This window comes from Jaculus jaculus, chromosome 21, assembly GCF_020740685.1.
Source record: "Jaculus jaculus isolate mJacJac1 chromosome 21, mJacJac1.mat.Y.cur, whole genome shotgun sequence".
Classification (NCBI taxonomy): domain Eukaryota; kingdom Metazoa; phylum Chordata; class Mammalia; order Rodentia; family Dipodidae; genus Jaculus; species Jaculus jaculus.
The window spans coordinates 13620639-13640773 of record NC_059122.1 but is presented as its reverse complement, the minus strand read 5'-3'; the positions used below and the strand labels follow the sequence as shown (position 1 = coordinate 13640773).

The 20135-nt window shown below is 54.3% G+C and overlaps 1 protein-coding gene and 1 non-coding gene across 4 annotated transcripts; both read right to left on the bottom strand.

Moving 5' to 3' along the window:
• Nucleotides 1–2666: 2666 nt before the first annotated feature.
• On the bottom strand, nucleotides 2667–19827 carry Tnpo2 (transportin 2). 3 transcript variants are annotated; one of them, XM_045139325.1, is made up of 25 exons: nucleotides 19746–19827; nucleotides 18527–18638; nucleotides 16921–16996; nucleotides 16681–16830; nucleotides 11678–11784; nucleotides 11467–11600; nucleotides 11290–11371; nucleotides 11094–11216; nucleotides 10882–11000; nucleotides 9509–9569; nucleotides 9242–9407; nucleotides 8939–9091; nucleotides 7182–7407; nucleotides 6818–6989; nucleotides 6356–6442; nucleotides 6173–6280; nucleotides 5933–6091; nucleotides 4807–4894; nucleotides 4516–4614; nucleotides 3981–4076; nucleotides 3579–3684; nucleotides 3292–3391; nucleotides 3133–3207; nucleotides 2913–3040; nucleotides 2667–2830 (listed from the first exon to the last, which is right to left on the bottom strand). In XM_045139325.1, the coding sequence occupies exons 2-24, from the start codon at nucleotides 18623–18625 to the stop codon at nucleotides 2933–2935; spliced, it is 2694 nt and encodes an 897-aa protein (XP_044995260.1). In that variant the 5' UTR covers nucleotides 18626–18638; nucleotides 19746–19827; the 3' UTR covers nucleotides 2667–2830; nucleotides 2913–2932. The 3 variants fall into 3 exon arrangements, with proteins under 3 accessions (XP_044995260.1, XP_004672504.1, XP_044995261.1); XM_004672447.2 differs by having other exon boundaries at nucleotides 3579–3654; XM_045139326.1 differs by lacking the exons at nucleotides 18527–18638; nucleotides 19746–19827 and having other exon boundaries at nucleotides 11678–11755.
• On the bottom strand, nucleotides 7072–7141 carry LOC123456409. Its single transcript, XR_006634510.1, has one exon. It is a non-coding gene; the product is annotated as a small nucleolar RNA SNORD41 (small nucleolar RNA).
• Nucleotides 19828–20135: the final 308 nt, after the last annotated feature.

The window sequence follows — 20135 nt, the reverse complement described above, 5'->3', positions numbered from 1 at the left end:
ACAGTCCTCTATCCAGGTGAGGGTTTCTTCTGGGAAATTCAAATCGGCCTCAATTTTGCAATCCACCTGCCTCAACCTAGCAGCTGAAATTACAGGTGTGTACTACCACACCCCGCTTATTTACAAAAGCATTTAAAACTCTAGCCTGCCCACTCATGTAGTTGGCAAAGATAAGGGATTGCTCCAAGACTGTGCAATTTAGCATATGGCAGGCCTGGTGTGTTTAAACTAGTGAATCCCAAGTGTTAATACTCTGAAACACCCTTCATCCTCACCCTTCCACATTACAACGAAAACAAGAGACCTGGGTTTCCAAATTAGTAACTTTCTTAGGGACTTGTACATGCTATCTATCACTATTACCACTAAGCTACTCTCAACTCCTTAAAAGGAAAAAACTTTTTCAAGGTAGGGTCTTGCTCTAACGCAGGCCGACCTAGAATTCACTATGTAGTCTCTTAGGCTGGCCTCAAACTCACCATGATCTACCCCTTCCTCCTGAGTGTTGTGATTAAAGGCTAAAGATGTGTGCCACCACACCCGGCTCCCTCAAACTGTAATTCATGAAAAGAGTTCTGTGCATTCTCACCGTGTTTTTCTTTCTTTCTCACTGACCTGCAGTGAGACCCAGGCTGGCCTTCAAGTCCCCCTGTATGCTCGCCTGGTGTGACAAGAGCAGGAGTTTCCTCCACCACTCTCCGCCTGTCAACTCCAGAGCGCACTTCCTCACAGGACTGGAGTTACAGGCGGTCACACCGGCTGCTTTACAGAGGGTCTGGAGATCTGGACACTGGTAGTCTCAGGCCCCATGTTTGTGCCAAGATGTGCGCTTCACTGCTGAGCTGTCTATCTCTCCAGTCTTGTCGCTTCCTTTCTAAGGTGTCCCAGGGACTGAGGCCTCCACACCTCCCCACCGCCATAGACAAGAACAAAGGAAGCCACGAACACCAAGTGTTTCACAAGAAACTGATCTTTACTCAACAAAGTTCTACACAAGTGGAATCTCACGCCACCTAGGCGCCAGTCCCCAGCACAGCACAGTAACAAATGGACAGACCCGGGAGCCTGCCTAAGGTAAGAGGGTGAGGAGAGACTATGGGAGTGGGGAAGGCTGCAGATCAAGGCTAGGCTGTGCCTGCAGCCCCGGGCAAGGAAGGAGATAAAAAAGAAAACTCATTGTGCAAAAAAAAAAAATAAAAATAAAAATAAAAAAAATAAATTAAAAAATTAAATAGCTTGCCTAAAAGGAAAAAAAAAAAAAACTAGAAGAATTAGGTTCCTTTTCCCTGAAGGTGGTTGAAGCCCCCCCCTCCCCGGTTTTGGTGGAGAGGATTTTACGAACCCCATCAGCCAGCCAATCCATCCACGTACCCCAAGACCCAGCAGAGGACACTCCGAGGAGCTGGAGTTACCACCAAGGTACTGGGTTAGGAGGGAGGATAGATGAGGACAGGCGGCTGAGTTATGGAATGTGCACCGAGTGCCCCTGGGCACAGCGGCAGACCAGACCCTGTCTCATGCAGGACCCACACTACAGCAGGGTTCAGGGCCTTGGCAGGATGGAGCCAGTCTCTAGTCAAACACAAGGGCTCCCAAGGAAGCAGAAAGCAGGGAAGGGAGAGAAGAAAGAAAGAAAAAACCGGAAGGAGCTGCAGGGCCTGTTCCCTGGCCATTTCTGTAGTAACCATGCCCTCCTCCATAGGAGCCCCTCCCACCTTGGTGGTGTCCACAGCCAGTCTCTACAAGGTCCCAGTCTGCTGGGGTCTGGGCCCAGTGGACACTGATGAGCAGTAAACCCCAGGGGGACGAAGTGAGGGGCAGGACACTTCCCCCTCCCCAAGCCCTCGGTCATGTTTGCTGGACTGCCCGAGACCCTCTCTTCACCACTGCAGCCCCAAGAAGAGGCTGTCAGGAACACACAACCTAACCGGCCTGGAAGATGCTTCCAGAGCAGAGGAGGCCACAGCTCTCCAGGGAAAAGGGGCTCGGCATCTTGCCTTCAAATACTTCCGGGATCCAGGGCGGGGGCAGGGCAACTTTGGGCCAGCCCCTGCTGCTCCGACGGTCCCCACTCTGCTGGCCGGGCTGGGACGAAGGTGGGCACACTGAAGAAGACTGCCATGAAGTCGGCAGGAGTGTGTGGAGCAGTTCCGAAGCGTGCACGTGCTGATAGGGAGGCCTCAAGGTGGCCATCCTCCCCCCACCCTGGGGTCCTAGCTGAGGCCCCCAACCCCCCTAGCCCTCCCCAGTCACCTCCGATTCTGGCAGAACGGCGGAAGCTTCTTATACTCTAGATGCAGGATACACGGAAGGCCGCACGGCTAGACTCAGGGTTCACTAACTCTACTGTCTCCATGCAGTCGGGGAAATGGTGGGACGACTGGCCCAGCCTGGCTGGCTGCAGCGCCCACACATGCGTGTAGCCACGTGTGAACGTGTGAGTGTACGCGTCTCTACAAGGACCCCCCCTCCCCGCCTGCGATCCCCTTGCCTCATCTGACACCAGATTTGGTCGACCTCGTGGATTCCTCCCTCCCATATGGGTGGCCCTGTGGGCTGCCTTGAGATGACCCAGATTAGAACCTGGGGGCTCTTGCCCGCCAAGAAGTCCCACCCCCCCTCCCTGTTTGTAGGATGAGCGTGGAGGCCCCACCCACCCGCCCACATGTTGGGACAGGTGGACCGACAGACGGACGGACGGACAGACAGGGAAGGCGTCTGGATTTGGGTCCCATTCACTCCTCCCTAACCCCCCTCGACCAGGGCACAGCGACTTCTGGACGCAATGCGCTCCCCAGCAATCCCTCCGACGATGACGCAAGACAGAAACCTGCAGGGGAGAGGGAGAGTCACAGCCGGGGTCCCTTTTGCCCAGACAGGATCCAGGGTGCCCATTGGAGTCCCTCATTTACCTGGTGGTCTCCCCGTTTGTCTAGACCCCGTAAAATGCTGCCAGCCTCTCTTTGAGCAACGGTGGAAATTGCTCTGAAAACTGTTGCCAGTTCTCCCCCCCAACTTGATCTTTGAAGCCATGGAGGATCTGTGGTGAGACCAGAGTGACAGCGGGCTAAGGCACAGCCTGAGACAGTGGACTGCCCCTCCCAGCCTCCGTGGGGCGGAGGGAAGCCTCACCTTATAAAACATGTCCCGAAGGTCATCCTTTGGGCTCACCCATGAGGCCACAGCATCGCAGAAGAAAATGAAGTCCTGGAATAGGATGGGTTCCATGAGTGGCCACCTGGGCCTGAGCCTGACCCCCCCCCAGAACCCACTAAGCCCAGCACCCCAGACCTGCACAACACCCCCAGGATTGACTCCGATCATCATGCAGATGCCTCGGAAAGCTGAGTCCTTTTCCTCATTGTCCCGGATGTTCCTGAGTGAAGTGCACCTGGGGGAAGGTGGGTCGTAGTCAGCGGGAGGGGCTGGGATTGAGAGTGAGCGGATGGGGGGGCAGTAGGCTGAGGGCTAGGTAGCATGCTCCCGGGCAGAATCAGGGAGTACACTGCCCATCAGAAGGCGGGGCTTGCCTGTCCAGCCTCCCCCCCCCAGCAGGCCCCACTCAGGCAGGCACACACCAAGGCCGGATGAACTGCTGCAGCATGGGTGCCACCTCCTGGGGGCACACGTAGCCCAGGCGGCCGATGGTGATGGCTGGAATGGCAGAGGGACTCGTCAGGCGACCTGCAACCCCGAGTGGCCCCGGGAGGGTACGTGGCGGGACCTCTGGCACGAGGCACTGAGCCCCGCCCCACGGCCCCAAGGGAAAACCTGGGCCCCTGTGTTTGGCCCAGTCCAGTTGCCCTCCCCTTCTGGCCTGGATCTCTTTGCAGGTGTCCCCAAGGCAAGTATTTTTCTCAGGGCTCTCCCAGAACACCTTTTAGAGGTGCATGGACACCCTCCCTTGTTCCCTCCCCTCTGAGCCTGGAACTCTACTTCCAGAAAGCTGGCCAGGGCTATAGCCCAGGCCTGGCGCCCACCTGTGTTTTCCAGCAGTGTCTTGGGCGTGTTGGGCCGGTTAATGATCTCCACCAGGTTGTTGAGAACCATCTGCACATAGGGCTGCATCTCCGCCCCTAAGGACCAGCCATTCAGAGCCTACTCCACCCAGAGAGGCAGCTCCCCTCCCTGCATCACCCCAGGTCAGTCCAGATTGGCCTGCAACCACCACTGAGGGAACAAGGGCAAGCTTGGGATGCTCCCCACCCCCAAATCCACACCAGCTGTAATGGATGCCACACACCAGAGGCTCCTCTAAAGTCACCAACCCACACTGATGAGGCAGGGAGCCAGGCACCCAGCCCATTCCATCCAAGTACATGAGACAGTCCAAGAAGGAACAGCTTTTCTGTCCCAATTACAAATGGCCTATTAGTCATTTGGCCATGCCCATCAGAAAAACACTCAAGAGGCAGGTAGCCAATGGGAGGGTTTCAGCCAGAGCCAACATCCCACGCCCAGGACAAGAACAGAGCAATGGAGACAGGCACACCATGCCATCTGCAGGGCACTTACCCATCTGCATGCAGATCTCCCCGATGGCCCAGGTGGCATTATTACAGACAGAGATGAACTCAGGGTTCAGGTTGGTGCCCAGGATCGGCATGAACTCAGCTAGTGGGGAGAAGGGAGCATGCTGAGCAGGAAGGCCGGCCAGGATAGGTTCCTAGAAATGGCTGAGCAGGCCCCATCAGACAGTACGAATACATCCCAATCTCGTCATGGTACTCCCTGGGCAGAGCTCCATCATTAGAGGCCAGGTGTGTGTGGGGGGGCTCATGGATGAAGGAAAAGGGAGCAGCCTACCGATGCAGGGCTTGACATGGATGAAGCAGGCCTTGGTGAGGTCTCCCAGGAGGGCGAAAGAGCTCTGCCGGACCTCGGGCATGGAGTCCTGGAGGTAGAAGAGTTGTCAGAGCACTGGGGCTCCCTCCCCGCACCCTGGATGACTGAAGAATCCCTGGGGGCATGACTGAATATGGCCTGAGGCTCAGAGGTGTCTCAATTCTAAGCCCCTTGTTAGGGGCTATGGGTATACCTGTGGTAGTGTTGGCTTAGTGGGCTCAAGGTCAAAACTGGCCACATGTAAACAGTCAGGAGTCTGAGGCAGCCTTAGCTAACATGAGACCCTGCTTCAATTAAAACAAAACAGGGCTGAAGAGATGGCTTAAGGCACTTGCTTGTGAAACCCAAGGAACCAGGTTTGATTTCCCAGAACCCAGTAAGCCAGATGCACATAGTGGTGCGTGCATTTGGAGATCATTTGAGGTGACTGGAGGCCATGAGACAACCATTCTATGTTTCTCTTTTCTCACTGCTTGAAAATAAAATTAAAAAAAAAAAATGGAAAAGTGTAGTTACACTGAATATGTACAAACTTCTTTTATGTTCCTTAGTCTAGCCCAGGCTGACCTAGAATTCACTATGTTATCTCAGGGTGGCCTCAAACTCAACGGCAATCCTCCTACCTCTGCCTCCCAAGTGCTGAAATTAAAGGCATGCACCACCACACCTAGCTTCCAGAAGGTACTTTTTAATTTTTTTTTTAATTTTATTTATTTATTTATTTGAGAGTGACACAGAAAGAGGCAGAGAGAGAATGGGCACGCCAGGGCTTCCAGCCACTGCAAACGAACTCCAGACACGTGCGCCCCCTTGTGCATGTGGCTCACGTGGGTCCTGGGAAACCTAGCCTCGAACTGGGGTCCTTAGGCTTCACAGGCAAGCACTTAACTGCTAAGACATTTCTCCAGCCCCAGAAGGTACTTTTTTAAAGGCTCATTTTCCCTGATGTTGTTTGGGCACATTTGGGTGTTGAGTGTCCCAGGGTGGCCCTGAGAGGCTACTGTGTATACTGTCAAAAGGTCCGTGGCCTGTTTCCCTTTCTGGCCTTATGTATGACCTGGTTTGGGTGGCCATGGGGCACACCTACCTGCATGCACTGAAAAAGCAGTGTCATGATGTTGCTCCGGGCTACCAGCTGCTCTACATGGCCACCCAGGCCCTCAGCCAAGCCACTAAGTAGGTCCAATGCCACGATCATGAAGTCCTTGTCAGGGGCCTCATACTGCTCGGGGTGCTGGGTATACATCTGAATGAACACAGATGGGCAGATGAGGAGGGCAGGCCGGGGCCTGGGCAGAGGAGGGCCGGGGCCAGGGGCTGACCTCACCATGGCCTGGGCCAGCGTCTTCTGCACTAGGGTGACACAGCGCTGGTAGACGGGCTCACAGTAGGGCAGGAAGCCACTCTGCAGGGCTGTAGCCACTGACGACAGGCACTGGCAAGAGAGGGGCAGGAGCGGTGAGCTCAGGGCCAGGGTGGGGAGGGGGTAGAAAGACCTGAGCCTGCTCACCTCCAGCAGGGGGAAGAGGTCCTTGTCTTCATCCTTGAGCTCGTTCCACTTCTGGATCAAAGGGGGCATCAGCTTCTGGATATACTCCTGGGGAGGGAGTGGGAAGGTGGCTGGCTGGGGTAGTAGTGGCCTGTGACTCTTATTGCTGACCCATGAAGGATCCAGGACCTTCTGCTTCCTTCCTCTCAGCTGCAGCACCCCTGTCCTCTCTCCACCCCTCCTGGCCTAGGTCAGGGCCTGCTGATTCCCACAGGCTCGTGCACTCCCCCAGCACGGCACTCACCACGCTGTCTCAAACTGTCTCAGTCTCCCTCATGAGACTGGGAACAGGGCAGGGGCCAAGAGTGTGTCTTCCTGTGGAGGCCATGGCCATGTCCCTGGCACGTGACACGGTGTCAATGCCAGGTCACCAGGGAAAAGGGACGTGAGGATGAGGTGGAGCGGGGAACTCCAGGGTCTCACCGGCTGATTGAGGTGGTGGCCCACCGAGTCGGCCAGGGTGCCAATGGCATCGTAGAGGATGAGCAGGTTCTTGTGCTGGTACTTGCCAAAGGCGAAAACCAGAGTGTCAAGGATGTAGCTGAGGTAGGGCACCAGCTCTGTGCACGCCTCCTCCTCCAGGGTGGCAAAGGCACTGGTGGAAGGGAGAATGGGATGGAGGACTCAGTGGCCCCAGCAGGAGACACTGCAACATGGGAAGCTGAAAAAGGTGCCAGTGGGATCAGCCAGTACGAATACGACAGAGATCAGTGTCACGTCAACAGTCACAGGTGTCATCACTTCCCGGGGGGGGGGGGGGCAGCGTCACGGGTCAGTTAAGGCTCACCTGCAGGCCGCCTCCTGTACCCTCTTGTTGCCATCCAAGATGCGCTTGAGCAGCTCAGTCATCAGAGGCTTGAGGTGCATGTCGGGAGGCTGGCTTACCACCCAGTGGGCATAGCGGCTCAGTGTCCAGCAGGCAATGGAGCGCACCAAGGCCTTCTTATCGGAAAGGCACTGGATGAGGTGCGGGATCAGCTCAGGCAGGTAGGGTACCATGCCCTGCATGCAGCCTGCAGTGAGGGAACAGCAGACAGGAGGCATATGGTGGCACATGCCTGCAATCCTAGCACCAGGGAGGCAGAAATGGGAACTGCCACTAATTCTAGACTTTACAGAGAGAGCTCCAGGCCAGCATGGTCTGGAGTGAGACTTCTTTCTCAAAAGTACTCAAAGTCTGCAGGACAGTTTAGCCATCACAGGGCAGCAACGACCCACAGCAGGACTGAGAGTGCATCCTTTGTGTCTGCACTTTCCTTCTGCTCCTTGCCTTCTCTTTCTTAAGGGCCAGGAATGGCACCCAGGGCCTCATACGTGCCAGGCAAGTGCTCACCCTAAGCCCTGGCTCACACAGCCAGGCATGGTGCTTCCTGCAGGCGGACTGTCATGAGTTCAGGACAGCCTGGGCTCTAAAGCTCTCAAAAACAAATTTAAAGGGCTGGAGAGATGGCTCAGCAGTTAAGGCACTTGCCTGCAAAGCCTAACAACTCAGGTTCAATTCCCCAAAGTGACCCATGCATCTGGAATTCATCTGCTGGAGGCCCTGGCAAGCCTACTCTGTCCTCTCTCTCTGCTTGCAAATAAAAATTTTATAAAATGATGTAGGAGGATCTCCGTGAATGAGTTTAAGGCCACCCAGAGAGTACATAGTGAAATCCTGGTCAACCAAGGCTACAGCGAGACGCTACTTTGAAAAACAAACAAACAAACAAACAAAATCTCTTTGGGGATGGAGAGATGGTTTAGTGGTTAAGCGCTGCCTGTGAAGCCTAAGGACCCTGGATCGAGGTTCAAATCTCCAGGACCCACGTGGGCCAGATGCACAAGGTGCCACACGAGTCTGGAGTTCATTTGCAGTGGCTGGAGGCCCTGGCATGTACATTCTCTGTCACTCTCAAATAAATAAAAAGTATACAAAAATTTTTTTAAAAAAACTCTACATGACATTAAAAAAATTCTCTTTTGACAATTAATTAATTAAAAAGAAAAACAGCTGGACATGGTGGCTAAACCTTTAATCCCAGCACTTGGGAGGCAGAGGTCGTAGGATCATGGTGAGTTCGAGGACTACATAGTGAAGTCCAGGTCAGCCTGGGCTAGAGTGAGACCCTACTTCCAAAAACCAAAAACGAGAGAGAGAGAGGGAGAGAATCTATTTTACCAGTTGGGGCCATCTCAACATCTTTCCCATCAATATCTAATAGGACTTCAACACATGTACGAGTGAAACCACATGGCTGCAACCCCAGGACTCTAGAAGCCGAGGCTTCAGGGGTGAACTTAATTCCCACCTGTGGCTCCTGAGGTTCAGGATGCCCTGTGGGAAGTACCCTGCAGAAGGACTTGTGGTCGGCACTGTGGCTCCTGTCACAACACTTGCGACACTACACAACTATACAACGCCTGCCTGCCCGCTGTGTTGAAGGTCTGCAGTCCCTCCCAGGTCCACTGGAGAAGCCCGGAAGGAGTGAGGTCCCAGGCCTGTGCCGTGACAACTGGGTCAAACCCGGCGAGTGGCTCCCGGTAGACAGGTAGGGTACTCACCCTCGGCGATGGCACCCAGCACCAGGATGCCTGACTCCTTGACCACCCACTCGGGGTGGAACAGGAGTCCTTTGAGCAGGGGGAGCAGGTGGGGCAGCAGCTCCTCCCGGAAGACGTTGGCGAGGACGTCCAGCGCCGCGGCGGAGCACTTCCCTGAGGGACGGCAGGAGAGAGGCTCAGGGAGGCCCGTAAGCACGGCAGTGGGCTAAGACATGGTCAGTTTAACACAGCCGGCTCCATGCCAAGTCCTCGTCACCTGGGCGGAGCCTGCTCCACTGGCACACCCACAGGCCAGGCACCTACTCAGATTCCAGTCAGACAGGGCGTCGTCGTCGTCGTCGTCCTCGGCGTCCTCGGACCCGTCGGGCCGCTCCGCCTCGTGGGGCAAGGTCACCGTTCGGGACTTGTGGAAGCGTGGCTTAATGTCCTGCTCGCTGTCAGGCACGGCTTCGTCCTCCTCTACGTCGCCCTGAGAAGGAGGCCAGGCAGACCACTCAGCACCACCAGGAGATGCTCTCAAGAACCCCTGGCTGGGAACATTCACCCCACAGCAGACACACTCCACCTGACCTTGAGCAAGATGATGTCGATTTCAGAGTACTTCATCCCATTTACCAGGATGGGGATCAACCTGTTGAAGAGAGGCTGGGGGTTCACGGAGTTCACTACTTCCTCAAGTAGTCCTGATGAACCCATGTAACAGAGGCTTGGGAACTCCTGACAGGACCTTATTCTGCTCTGCAAGCTTGTCTCATTCCTCCCTGAAAGCCCTCTCCTCTCCCTCTAGTCTCCACCCCTGTCTGGTACCAGTAATCCCTTGAGAGTAAGTGATCCAAACTGGTTAAGAAAGGTGGGTTCAAGCTTGGCATGGTAAAACATGTCTAAAATATTGGCTGAGGAAGTAAGTTCCAGGACAACATACTACCAAAACAGCCAGCTCTAGGACTCTTAAAAGAAAAAAAAAAAAAATGGTGTGTGTGTTCATGTACCAGGGTTTTTTGCTGCAAAAAAAGGCCAGCTGCTTGAATACTTTTTGCACACATCCGCCTTCACATGGGTAGCTGGGGAGTTGAACCCAGACCCACAAGTTTTGCAGGCAAGTGCCTTTAACAGCTGAGCCATCTCCTAGCCCTGACTCTAACTGTTGTATTTTCAAGGCAAGGTCTCACTCTAGCCCAGACTGATCTGGAACTCACTTTATAGCCCTGGCTGGTCTCAACTCAGGGCAATCCTCCTACCTCAGTTTCTCACTGCTGGGAATAAAGTCTTAGTTCTTGGACTTTTGTTTAAAAGACAATTTTTACTTTGAACTTCCTAATCTGGAAGAATGCAAAAGGCCAGAACATTAGTTAGGAAGGTCGTTACAGAGAAGGACAGCACAGAGGAAGTAGGTCTGAGAGAGAACACACATGCTTTTAATATCCTCTGACCCAGGCATGCCCGAGGCCTAAACTGGTGTGCTTTACTTTGTTCTGTTGAGATAGGGTCTCATTTAGTCTAATCTAGACTCAAACTCTCAGTCTCCATAGTACTAGGATTACAAGGGTGTGTCACCACACTTGGCTTCTGTTACTTTTTTTTTTTTTCTTTTTTGGTCTCACTCTAGCCCAGGCTGACATAACCTGGAATTTACTATGTAGTCTCAGGGAGGCCTCAAACTCACAGCAGTTGTCCTTCCTCTGCCTCCCAAGTGCTGAGATTCAAGGCGAGTGCCACCACACTGTTACCTGATTGTTTAATGCCAGTAAAGCTGCATTCTGGCAAATCTGTGCACACAGGATTGAAAGTGACCCCACATACAACAGGTGGGCTGTGCAGGGCTGGGCAGGCATGGTGGCTGAGGCAAAACCCTGGTGTGTGTGTGTGTGTGTGTGTGTGTGTGTGTGTGTGTGTCGGGGGGAGGGGGGTGCTGGAGGCTGCTGGCCTGGGGCAGGAGCACTCACTGGACCAGGTGGGAGGCCAGGACTTCCTTGCAGATGGGCTGCTCGGCCAGCGTCAGCCAGAATTCACAGGCCTCTAGGGCCACATTCTCGTCGTGGTCCTGGGTCCTCTGCAGCATGTACTGGGGCAGGGGGGAGATGCTGAAGCCTGTCCAGCTGTGTGGGGCCTCCACCATCCCCCAGCCACCCATCCACCCTGGCTTGGCTGTGCACACCTGGATGATGCTGTGCATGTGGGGGATGAGGCGGTCAATGCGCACTTCCAGAAGCATCACCAGGGCACGGCACACATTTTTCCGCACTTCAGGGTCATCATCCACGGCCAGGGCAAACAGGTGCTACAGGGAAAGGTAGAGTCAGCTGCCTCAGAGTCCTGGCTCATCCCTGCCCGCCTGCAGCCTAGTAGCCTACCTCGATAAAGGTGTCGATGTTGTCCATGAGTGCCTGGGCTCGGTCCATGATGAACTGGTTCACACAGGCAATGGCATGGGACCTGGGGGACAGCAGTGGGATGACCACTCCGAACTCATGCATCTACCCCACCATCCCAGCACAAAGCCCGTGGAGGCCCTGGGGAGCCTCACCCACCTGATCTTAGGGCTGCAGTGCTTGAAAAACTGCAGAAACTTGGGGATCATGATGTTTAGGGGTCTGTTGAGAGCATCACTATCCAAAAGCTCAGAAGAGTCTTCACAGATCTTCTGCAGAGCTCCAAAAGCTCCCTGATGGGGAGGTGGACAGACCAGTGTGGGTCCCGGGCCTGGCCCCGCTCGGGTGAGCTACAGCCAGCCCCGCCTACCTCACAAGTGTTGTAGTCCTCGGAATTGAGCAGGTTACACAGCTGGGGCAGCAGCTCAGGCCACATCTGCAGCTCGCCCTTGGAAGCGATGGTGGTGATGAGAATGCCTGGGGCAGCCGGGGAAAGGAGGCTGCCTCAGGCTGGGCGGGATGCGGGCGCGGGGCTGTCTGACCCTCAACCATCCCCCACCAGCGCAGACTCCGGTTCTGCACAACACTCTCCCATCACAGCCCTGCAGCCCTCCCTGCTATTGGCTTTGGGGTGCTGGGGATGGAACCCAGGGCCTCTCGCACACCAAGGAAGTGCTCTTCAAGCGATTCCATTTGAGGTAGCACTGGCTGCCTCAGCATACATCCTTTGAGCCTAACCATGAGCCTTGTCTGCCCCAGTCTGAGGGACCTGGCTCAGAATCCAATACAAAATCCTCTTCAAGGGGAGGCTGTGATTCAAACAGCAATAAGCCAAGGACTATAGAGAAAGTACAGAAGAAAAGATGTCTGAGAAAAACAGGAATTGAACAACTGTTTTTTGGGGGTTTTTTGGTTGTTGTTTTGTTTTTTTGAGATACTAGGGATTGACCCTAAGGTCTAATACCTTTCAGGCAAGTGTTCTACCACTGAAATACAGCCCTATCTTTTTTTGTAGACAAGTGCTCTATCATTGAACTATCCCCTGCCTTTTCAAAAATTAAAGTTTTGTCTGGTATGGTGGCACACCTTTAATCTCAACACTTGGAAGGCAGAGGTAGGAGGATCACCATGAGTTGGAGGCCACCCTGTCACTACGTAGTGACTTCCAAGTCAGCCTGGGCTAGAGTGGGACCATACCTCAAAAAAACCAAATAAATAAATAAGTTTTATTAAGTAAAACTTTATTGGCCCTGCCAGGGTCTCTAGCCACTGCAAACTCCAGATGCATGTGCCACTTTGTGCATCTAGCTTACGTGGATACTGAGGAATCAAACCTGGGTCCTTAGACTTTGCAGGCAAACACCTTAGCCACTAAACCATCTCTCCAGGAACCCCTACCATTTTTGTTTTTGAAAAACTTTTATTCTCCCCAAAGCAGGGTCTCACTCTAGCCCAGCCTGGCCTAGAACTCATCCTATGACCTCAGGCTTCTGGAATTCTCTCTCTGTCTTTGCCTTTCAGTATTTTCTCCTTCAGCATTTTCTTTTAAATAAAATAAATATTAAAAAAAAAAACAAAAACTGGGGGCAGAGAAATGGCTTAGTGGTTAAAGTGCTTGCCTGCAAAGCCTAAGGACCCAGGTTCAATCTCTCTCCAGGATCCCAAGTAAGCCAGATGCAAAAAGGTGATGCAAGCACAAAGGTGCGCATGCGCACTTGGTGGCACTGGCACCTGGAGTTCGACTAAATTTGCTGAGGCCCTAATATGCCAATTCTCTCTCTAAAAAAATGGGGGGGACTGGAGGGATGGCTTCGTGGTTAAGGCATTTGCCTGCAAAGCCAAAGGACCCAGGTTCAATTCCCCAAGGACCCACGTTAGCCAGATGCACAAGGGGGTGCACACGTCTAGAGTTTGTTTGCAGGGGCTGGAGGCCCCGGTGCGCCCATTCTCTCCCTCTCTCTCTCCTTCCCTCTTTCTCCATCAAATAAAAACAAAAAAATTTTTTTTAAGTGGGCTAGAGAGATGGCTGAGTGGTTAAGGTGCTTGCCTCTGAATCCTAAGGACCCAAGTTCTATTCCAGATTGCACGTGAGCAGATACACAAGATGACACAGTGCACAAGGTCACCCGTGAGCTCAACGTGCTGTACTGTGTCGAGCTGAACTGCAGTGGCTGCAGGCCTTGGCATGCTAATTCTCTCTCTCTCTCTCTCTCTTGCTAAAATTAAAAAAAAAAAAAAAAAAAAAAAAAAATCAGCCAGGCGTGGTGGCACACGCCTTTAATCTCAGCACTCAAGAGGCAGAGGTAGAAGGATCACCATGAGTTCGAGGCCACCCTGAAACTACATACTGAATTCCAGGTCAGCCTGGGCTAGAGTGAAACTCTACCTTGAAAAAAACAAAGAACAAAAGGGCTGGAGAGATGGCTTAGTCGTTAAGGTGTTTGCCTGTGAAGCCTAAGGATTCATTTGACTCTCCAGGTCCCACATAAGCCAGACACAGTGACACAAGTGCACAATATTGCACATGCTCAGAAGGGGGCGCACAAACCTGGATTTTGATCACAGTGGCTGAAGGCACTGACAAGCCAATTCATTCTCTCTCATTAAAAAAAAAAAAAATGCCAGGCATGGTGGTGCACACCTTTAATACCGGCATCCCAGCACTCGGGGAGGCAGAGGTAGGCGGATCGGCGTGGGTTCAAGGCCACCCTGAAAATGCAGAGTGAATTCCAGGTAGCCTGAGCTAGAGTGAGACCCTACCTTGAAAATCAAAAACAAACAAACAAAAAAATTAGCCAGACACGGTGGCACACGCCTTTAATACCAGCACTTGGGAGGCAGAGGTAGGAGGATTATCATAAATTCAAGCCGCTCTGAGGCTACATAGTGAATTCCAGGTCTGCCTGAGCTAGAGACCCTATCCCCGCCCAAATTAAAAATGAGTGGTCATGTAGTATCTTGACACATGTGAAGTGATGTAGAACAGGGAGTAGGATCCAGCACCAGGCAAGATAATGTCTTGGCCAGAGGAACTGGCCATTGCAAAGACAGGCCAAGTGTCTGGTCCCAGAGAGGCCACAAATGCAGAATGGGGTGCAGGAGTTTGGAGGGACCGATGTGCTTCCCAAGTCTACTGACTACAAGAAACCCAAGTGTGGAGGTTTGATTCAGGTGTCCCCCATAAACTCAGATGTGCTGAATGTCACTCTCCCCAGCTGATGGTAACTTGAAATTAACACCTCCTGGAAGGAGTGTATTGTTGGGGGGCGGCAGGCTTATGGGTGTTACAGCCAGTTTCCCCAGGCCAGTGATTGGCACACTCTCCTGTTGCTATGGTCCACGTTATATTATAAGTTGGCCAGGGGTGATGTCCACCCTCTGCTCATCATTGTTGTCCCCTGCCATCATGGAGCTTCCCCTGGAGCCTGTAAGCCAAAATAAACCTCTTTTTTCCCACAAGCTGCCCTCGGTTGGGTGATTTCTACCAGCAATGTGAACCTGACTTCAACATCAAGGCAAAAAGTGTTAGGTGGGCTGAAGGGATGGCTAAGCAGTTAAGGCACTTGCCTGCAAAGCCAAAGGACCCAGGTTTGATTCCCCAGGACTCAAGTAAGCCAGATGCTCCGGCGCATGCATCCAGAGTTCATTTTCAATGACTGGATGCCCTGGGGTGCCTCTTTTTCTTCTCTCCCCTCTCACAGAGGTAGGAGGATCACTGTAAGTGTGAGGCCAGCCTGGGACTACATAGAGAATTCCAGTTCAGCCTGGGATAGAGTGAGACCATACCTTGAAAAAACGAAAATGAGCAAACAGAAAGCAGCATTTAACTGTGGACAGGCAGCAAGGCCAGTGTGCCCGCCCGGTCAGTGTGCCCACAGGGTGGCAGTGCTTCCCAAGGGCAGAAGCTGCACGCAGGCTCTACCCTGGCGCTTAGCCCTCCTCAATAGAGCTAAACAAAGAACCCCACTTTTCAGAGTGGTACTGCGGCACATGCCTACAATCCTAACTTTTGGGAAGCTGAGGCAGGAGGATTCCAAATTTGAAGCCAGCTTGGGTTGCACAGCGAGACTATCTTTAAAAACAACAAAAAAAACAAAGGGCTGGAGAGATGGCTTAGCGGTTAAGCGCTTGCCTGTGAAGCCTAAGGACCCCGGTTCGAGGCTCGGTTCCCCAGGTCCCACGTTAGCCAGATGCACAGGGGGGCGCACGCGTCTGGAGTTCGTTTGCAGAGGCTGGAAGCCCTGGCGCGCCCATTCTCTCTCTCTCCCTCTATCTGTCTTTCTCTCTGTGTCTGTTGCTTTCAAATAAATTAATAAAAAAAAAAATTAAAAAAAAAAAACACAACAAAAAAAAAAACTTCCTAGAGGCATCCTCCAAATCAATGGTGAAGTACTCCAGGTCAGCTCACCGGGGTTAGAGTGAGGCCCTACCTCAAGCACAAGAAAGTTATGCAGGTCTATGTAGAGAGAGGCCTGGAGGGAAAACGGCCACAGGCAATTCTTAGTTTTCCCTGCAGCATGCACCATCCTAGAGGCAGCAAGAAACCTTTGTCAACTGTGGTGGTTTGATTCAGGTGTCCCCACACAAGCCTCCTGGAGGCAGTGCATTGTTGGGGGTGGGTTTATGGGTGTTATAGCCAGTTTCCCCATGCCACTGTTTGGCACACTCTTCTGTTGCTATTGTCCACCGTATGTTGGCCAGGGGGTACCGTCCACCCTCTGCTCATGCCATCATTCCCCTGCCATCATGGAGCTTCCCCTCCAGTCTATAAGCCAAATAAACCTTTTTTTCCCCCACAAGCTGCTCTTGGTCGGGTGATTTCTGCCAGCAATGCGAACCTGACTGCAACAACTAATTCACAATGTGTCTAGATCACCAAGGGGGATAATTAGCTAATGACTGTTTCCATGTGTGCAGTGAAAACCAGCATTATGGTTGCTAGACATGACACTAGTCTGTGACCTGTCATAAAATGGCAGACACTGAGTCACTCTCCACGATAGTGGCTGTTGCAGCCAGGTGTGATGGTATCCCAGCAAGCCCAGCACTCAGGAGCCTGAGGCAGGAGGGTCCTGAACATGCAGCCAACCTGGGCATCAAACCAGACACCTTACTTCACAACAAAACAAATGTGGCTATTTCCAATAGCTCCAGAAGGCTGAGTAGCACTGTCTCGCTTGTTTCTAAATTTCAAATCCCCTGATCAGGTCTGGGTCCTCCCATGTCCCCCCCCCCATCAGGTAACAGTAGTTACAGTGCTACTGCAGAGTGTCCTGGAGCGTCGTAAGCAATACCTTGAGCACACTGAATGCCTTCCCAGCACAGAGCTAGACCTCAGGGTCCCCTCCCGTGCAGACCCACACGGCCCCTCACCGATGGTGGCACGGATGAGTGAGGAGGCATCGCCAATGTTGTTGAGACACTCCTGCTTGATGAAGTCAGCCACGGGTGGTGGGAAGCTCTGGTAGTGTGCCTTCACATTGTTCTTTAGGATGAGACCACTGAGAGAGCGGGTCGGCTCGTCTGGGGGAGAAGGCTGAGGAGGTTAGGGAGCTGTGGTGGGGGAAGCAAGGTCTGGGTCGGGCAGCATGTATGGAGGGGCAAAGGACATACCTTCTGACTTGAGTCTGGTCAAGACGAAGATCAGGTAGTTGTTGAAGTCGGGAAATTGGTTGAGTTGTTTGAGTTTCTGCCAAGCTGTTAAGGGCCTTGGGAAGCTAGATGTCGTCTTAGCATTTGGGAGGCTGAGGAAGGAGGACTTCAGGTTCCATGCCATATATCTAGACCATGACACATTAACCGCCCCCAAAGGACTTAGAATACAGGTCTTCCCCAGCCAGTGCTCAAGGGCCAGAGAACACCAGAGACCAATGGGCTCAGGACATTAGCTACTGGGACCCCACTAGCCAACCCACATCTACACCCACAACACCACAGAGTACGTTCAGGAGCACCAAGTTCACACACTGACCAAGGCAGATGCCTAGCATGTCACTGATCCTGAAAGCCCCAGCTAGAGCAGAAGAGGGCTGAGAACCCCTCTCCTCTTGGAGGTGGCAGCTGCGACTCAGCTGTGCCAGTGCACCCCAACACTGCCTGAGCTGGATGAAGCCAGGCATGATAGCACAAGCCCGAAATCCTAGCAAAGGGCAGGCTGAGGCAGGAGGATTACTTTGATGAGCTCTAGGCCAGCTTGGGCTACAGAGAGACTCCTTGCCCCCCCCCCAAGAAAAAGGAGAGAGGGACCATATGTAATGGCACATCCCTTTAATCTCAGCATGAAAAGATGAGGTAGGAGGATCGCCATGAGTTCAAAGTCAACCTGGGTAAGAGTGAGACCAAGGAAACTGGATATGGTGGTACACGCCTTTAATCTCAACACTCAGGAGGCAGAAGTAGGAGGATCACCATGAGTTCGAGATTACCCTGTGACTGCATAGTGAATTCCAGGTCAGCCTGGGCTCGAGCAAGACCTCAGGGGAAAAACAATTAAAAAGGAAAAAGTTGGGCATGGGGGTGCACTTGGGAGATAGGCAGAGGTAGGAGTGGGTGCCAGGTCAGCTTGGGCTAGAGTGAAACCCTACCTCGAAAAAGAGGTGGGGGGGAGAGACAAAGCCAGACAGTTCGGTATTACTGCATGCTTGCCTGGCATGTGTGAGGCCTTGGGTTTGATACCCAACATCGCAACGTGGGGGCAGTGAGCTCAGTGGCAGAGTTTGCACTCAGCATGCTTCAGAGCCCTGGAAAAGGAGGTGGAGGGATAATTCCCGTTTTCATATGAAAGTTGCTATTGTTTTGAAGCTGAAAAGTTTCTAGCCATAAACACTAAAAAAACCTCACGTGCCAACTAAAGTTCTGCCCCTTCTACCACTCTAACAAGACAGTTTGGATTCAAATCTTGAGAGGCTGGACTTCCCACCCTGGCATCAATGGTTCCTAGCTGTCATTTGGCCAAGTCATTCTGCCCATGCCTCCGGATCGCCATCAGTAAGACGGGAAGAGAATCTGCGCCTACGTAAGTAGTTAAAAGGAGCGAGCGCTGGGCGCTCTCATGCTTGGCTACCTGCATTTCTCAGAATGGGACACAGGAATTGAATCCTTAACATCTCTCCCGGAGCAGAGAGCTGTCTGGGAATCAGGACGTGGCTCCTCCCCCTCCACCTGGTCTTCAGAAACTGCAGAAATCTGCCCCATCCACCAGCCCCGGAAGGAAGGATACATCCTGCACGATGCGCTGGGTGGCTGTGTTGGGCGACTGCGAGTCTTTGAGCAGCTGCAGGACCTGTTGTAGGCCCTGCTCGTCCGGCTGCCAGTCCATGGCGCAAGGCGGACTGCGGGGGTAGAGGCTGGGTCAGCGCCGGGTCTCGGAGGCTCCGCTTGAGACCCGTGTTGAGTCCCCGGGGCTACGGCCGCCGGTCGACGCCTGCCCAAGTGCAGGGGGACCCCGCCGGCTACGCCTTCCCGGGCCTCGCAGACGCGGGCTCGGAAGTACGGGTGGGGGGACACGGAAGCTAGCCGGGGGGTGGGGGGTCCGCGAATCCTCATCGGGCCCCACGTGGAGGCATCTTCCCACGGTGATCCATTCGCCGCTGCCCCCGGCTGCGGGCCCTAAGGCTTCTGCCTCTCTCTCGGCTGCTGGACGAGGACCCAGCCGCCTCCACGTCCAGGGGCCCCGCCCCAGGGGCGATAGCGCCCCGGCCCCCTGCTCTCCCCAATGCAAGCCCGGGAGACTTCCCATCTTCCGAAACGCAGTCGCTCAGGTCCGCCAGGTCCCCTCGCTTCCCGGCGGGGTGTGCCCCCAAATCCTCTGGCCGCCCAGCCCGGTCCCCGGGAGTTCCCACGCCCGGATCCCCGCCGCCTCCCCTACCCCGGCCCCCGAGCCCCGCCGGCGTCGAAGTCTCTCCGTCCTGGCCGCACAGGAAGCACCCCCGACGGCTCGAGCCCAGTGCAAGCCCGCACGACCGGTCACCGCCCGCCCCATCAGCTCAGGCCAATCCTCTTCCCCGGGGGCCCCCCGACAGGGTCCCCCCGCCGCGATGCCGCCTTCCCGTTCCCGCAGCGCCCGTCGCCAGGCCAGCCACGACGAGCCCCGGAGCACTCCCAGCACTGCCCGGCGCCTCACCCCCAGCCCCCGGCCGGGAGCAACTTTCAAGGCGGCCTTCCCAAACGAGGCCCTGGGTAACCCCCGGCGCTCCCCGCACAGGGCCTCCGCCGCCGCACTCGCCGCACCCGACCCGGCCCGAGGCCCCACCTCCGAGGCTCCGCTCCTCTCGGCCCGGCTCCCCCTCCCCCGCCCAGCCCGCTCTCCCGGCCTCGAGATCGGCCTCTCCCCGCCCGGCGCGACCCCGACGCCCGGGCCGGGCTCTACAGGCCCGGAGTCCAGCGAGGGTCGACGCTAGACCGAGCCGAGCGGGCGGAGCCGAGGCAGAACCACTTACCGGGCCCGGGCGGCGGCGGCGGCGCCAAGCGCTGCGGCTTCTCCAGAGACTCGCGCGGAAGGAGGGAGCCAGCGAGAGGGAATTAAAAAAAAAAAAAAAAAAAAAAAAACGCGGCCGTAAATGAACCGCCTCGGCTTCCGTACTCCGTTCAAACTGACCCAATCGAAAGACGTTGCAGTCACACGTGACCAGGCACAGCTCCTCACGTGACCGCAGAGTTGCCGCCTCTTTTGGCCTCTCTGGCCGACAGGTCCTCCCTTCACCTCGTTTTCCCAGCATCTCTCACTCGGCGTGTGTGTGATGGGCCTAGGAACCCCCGAGCAGAGCCACTGGGCCCCTACCGTAGAGCGGAGCCGTGGTCACCGTGCGGGCTTGCGGCGGCGGGTCAAG

Excerpts from the sequence above, each read along its gene's own strand:
- Tnpo2 (XM_045139325.1), bottom strand. The coding sequence starts at position 18,625 with ATGGACTGGCAGCCGGACGAGCAGGGCCTACAACAGGTCCTGCAGCTG. Across the intron at positions 6,281-6,355 it reads ACCTCTTCCCCCTGCTGGAG|TGCCTGTCGTCAGTGGCTAC; the intron begins GTGAGCAGGCTC and ends CTCTCTTGCCAG. Across the intron at positions 3,208-3,291 it reads ATCCTGGGGGTGTTGTGCAG|GACTTCATTTTCTTCTGCGA; the intron begins GTCTGGGGTGCT and ends ATCCTATTCCAG.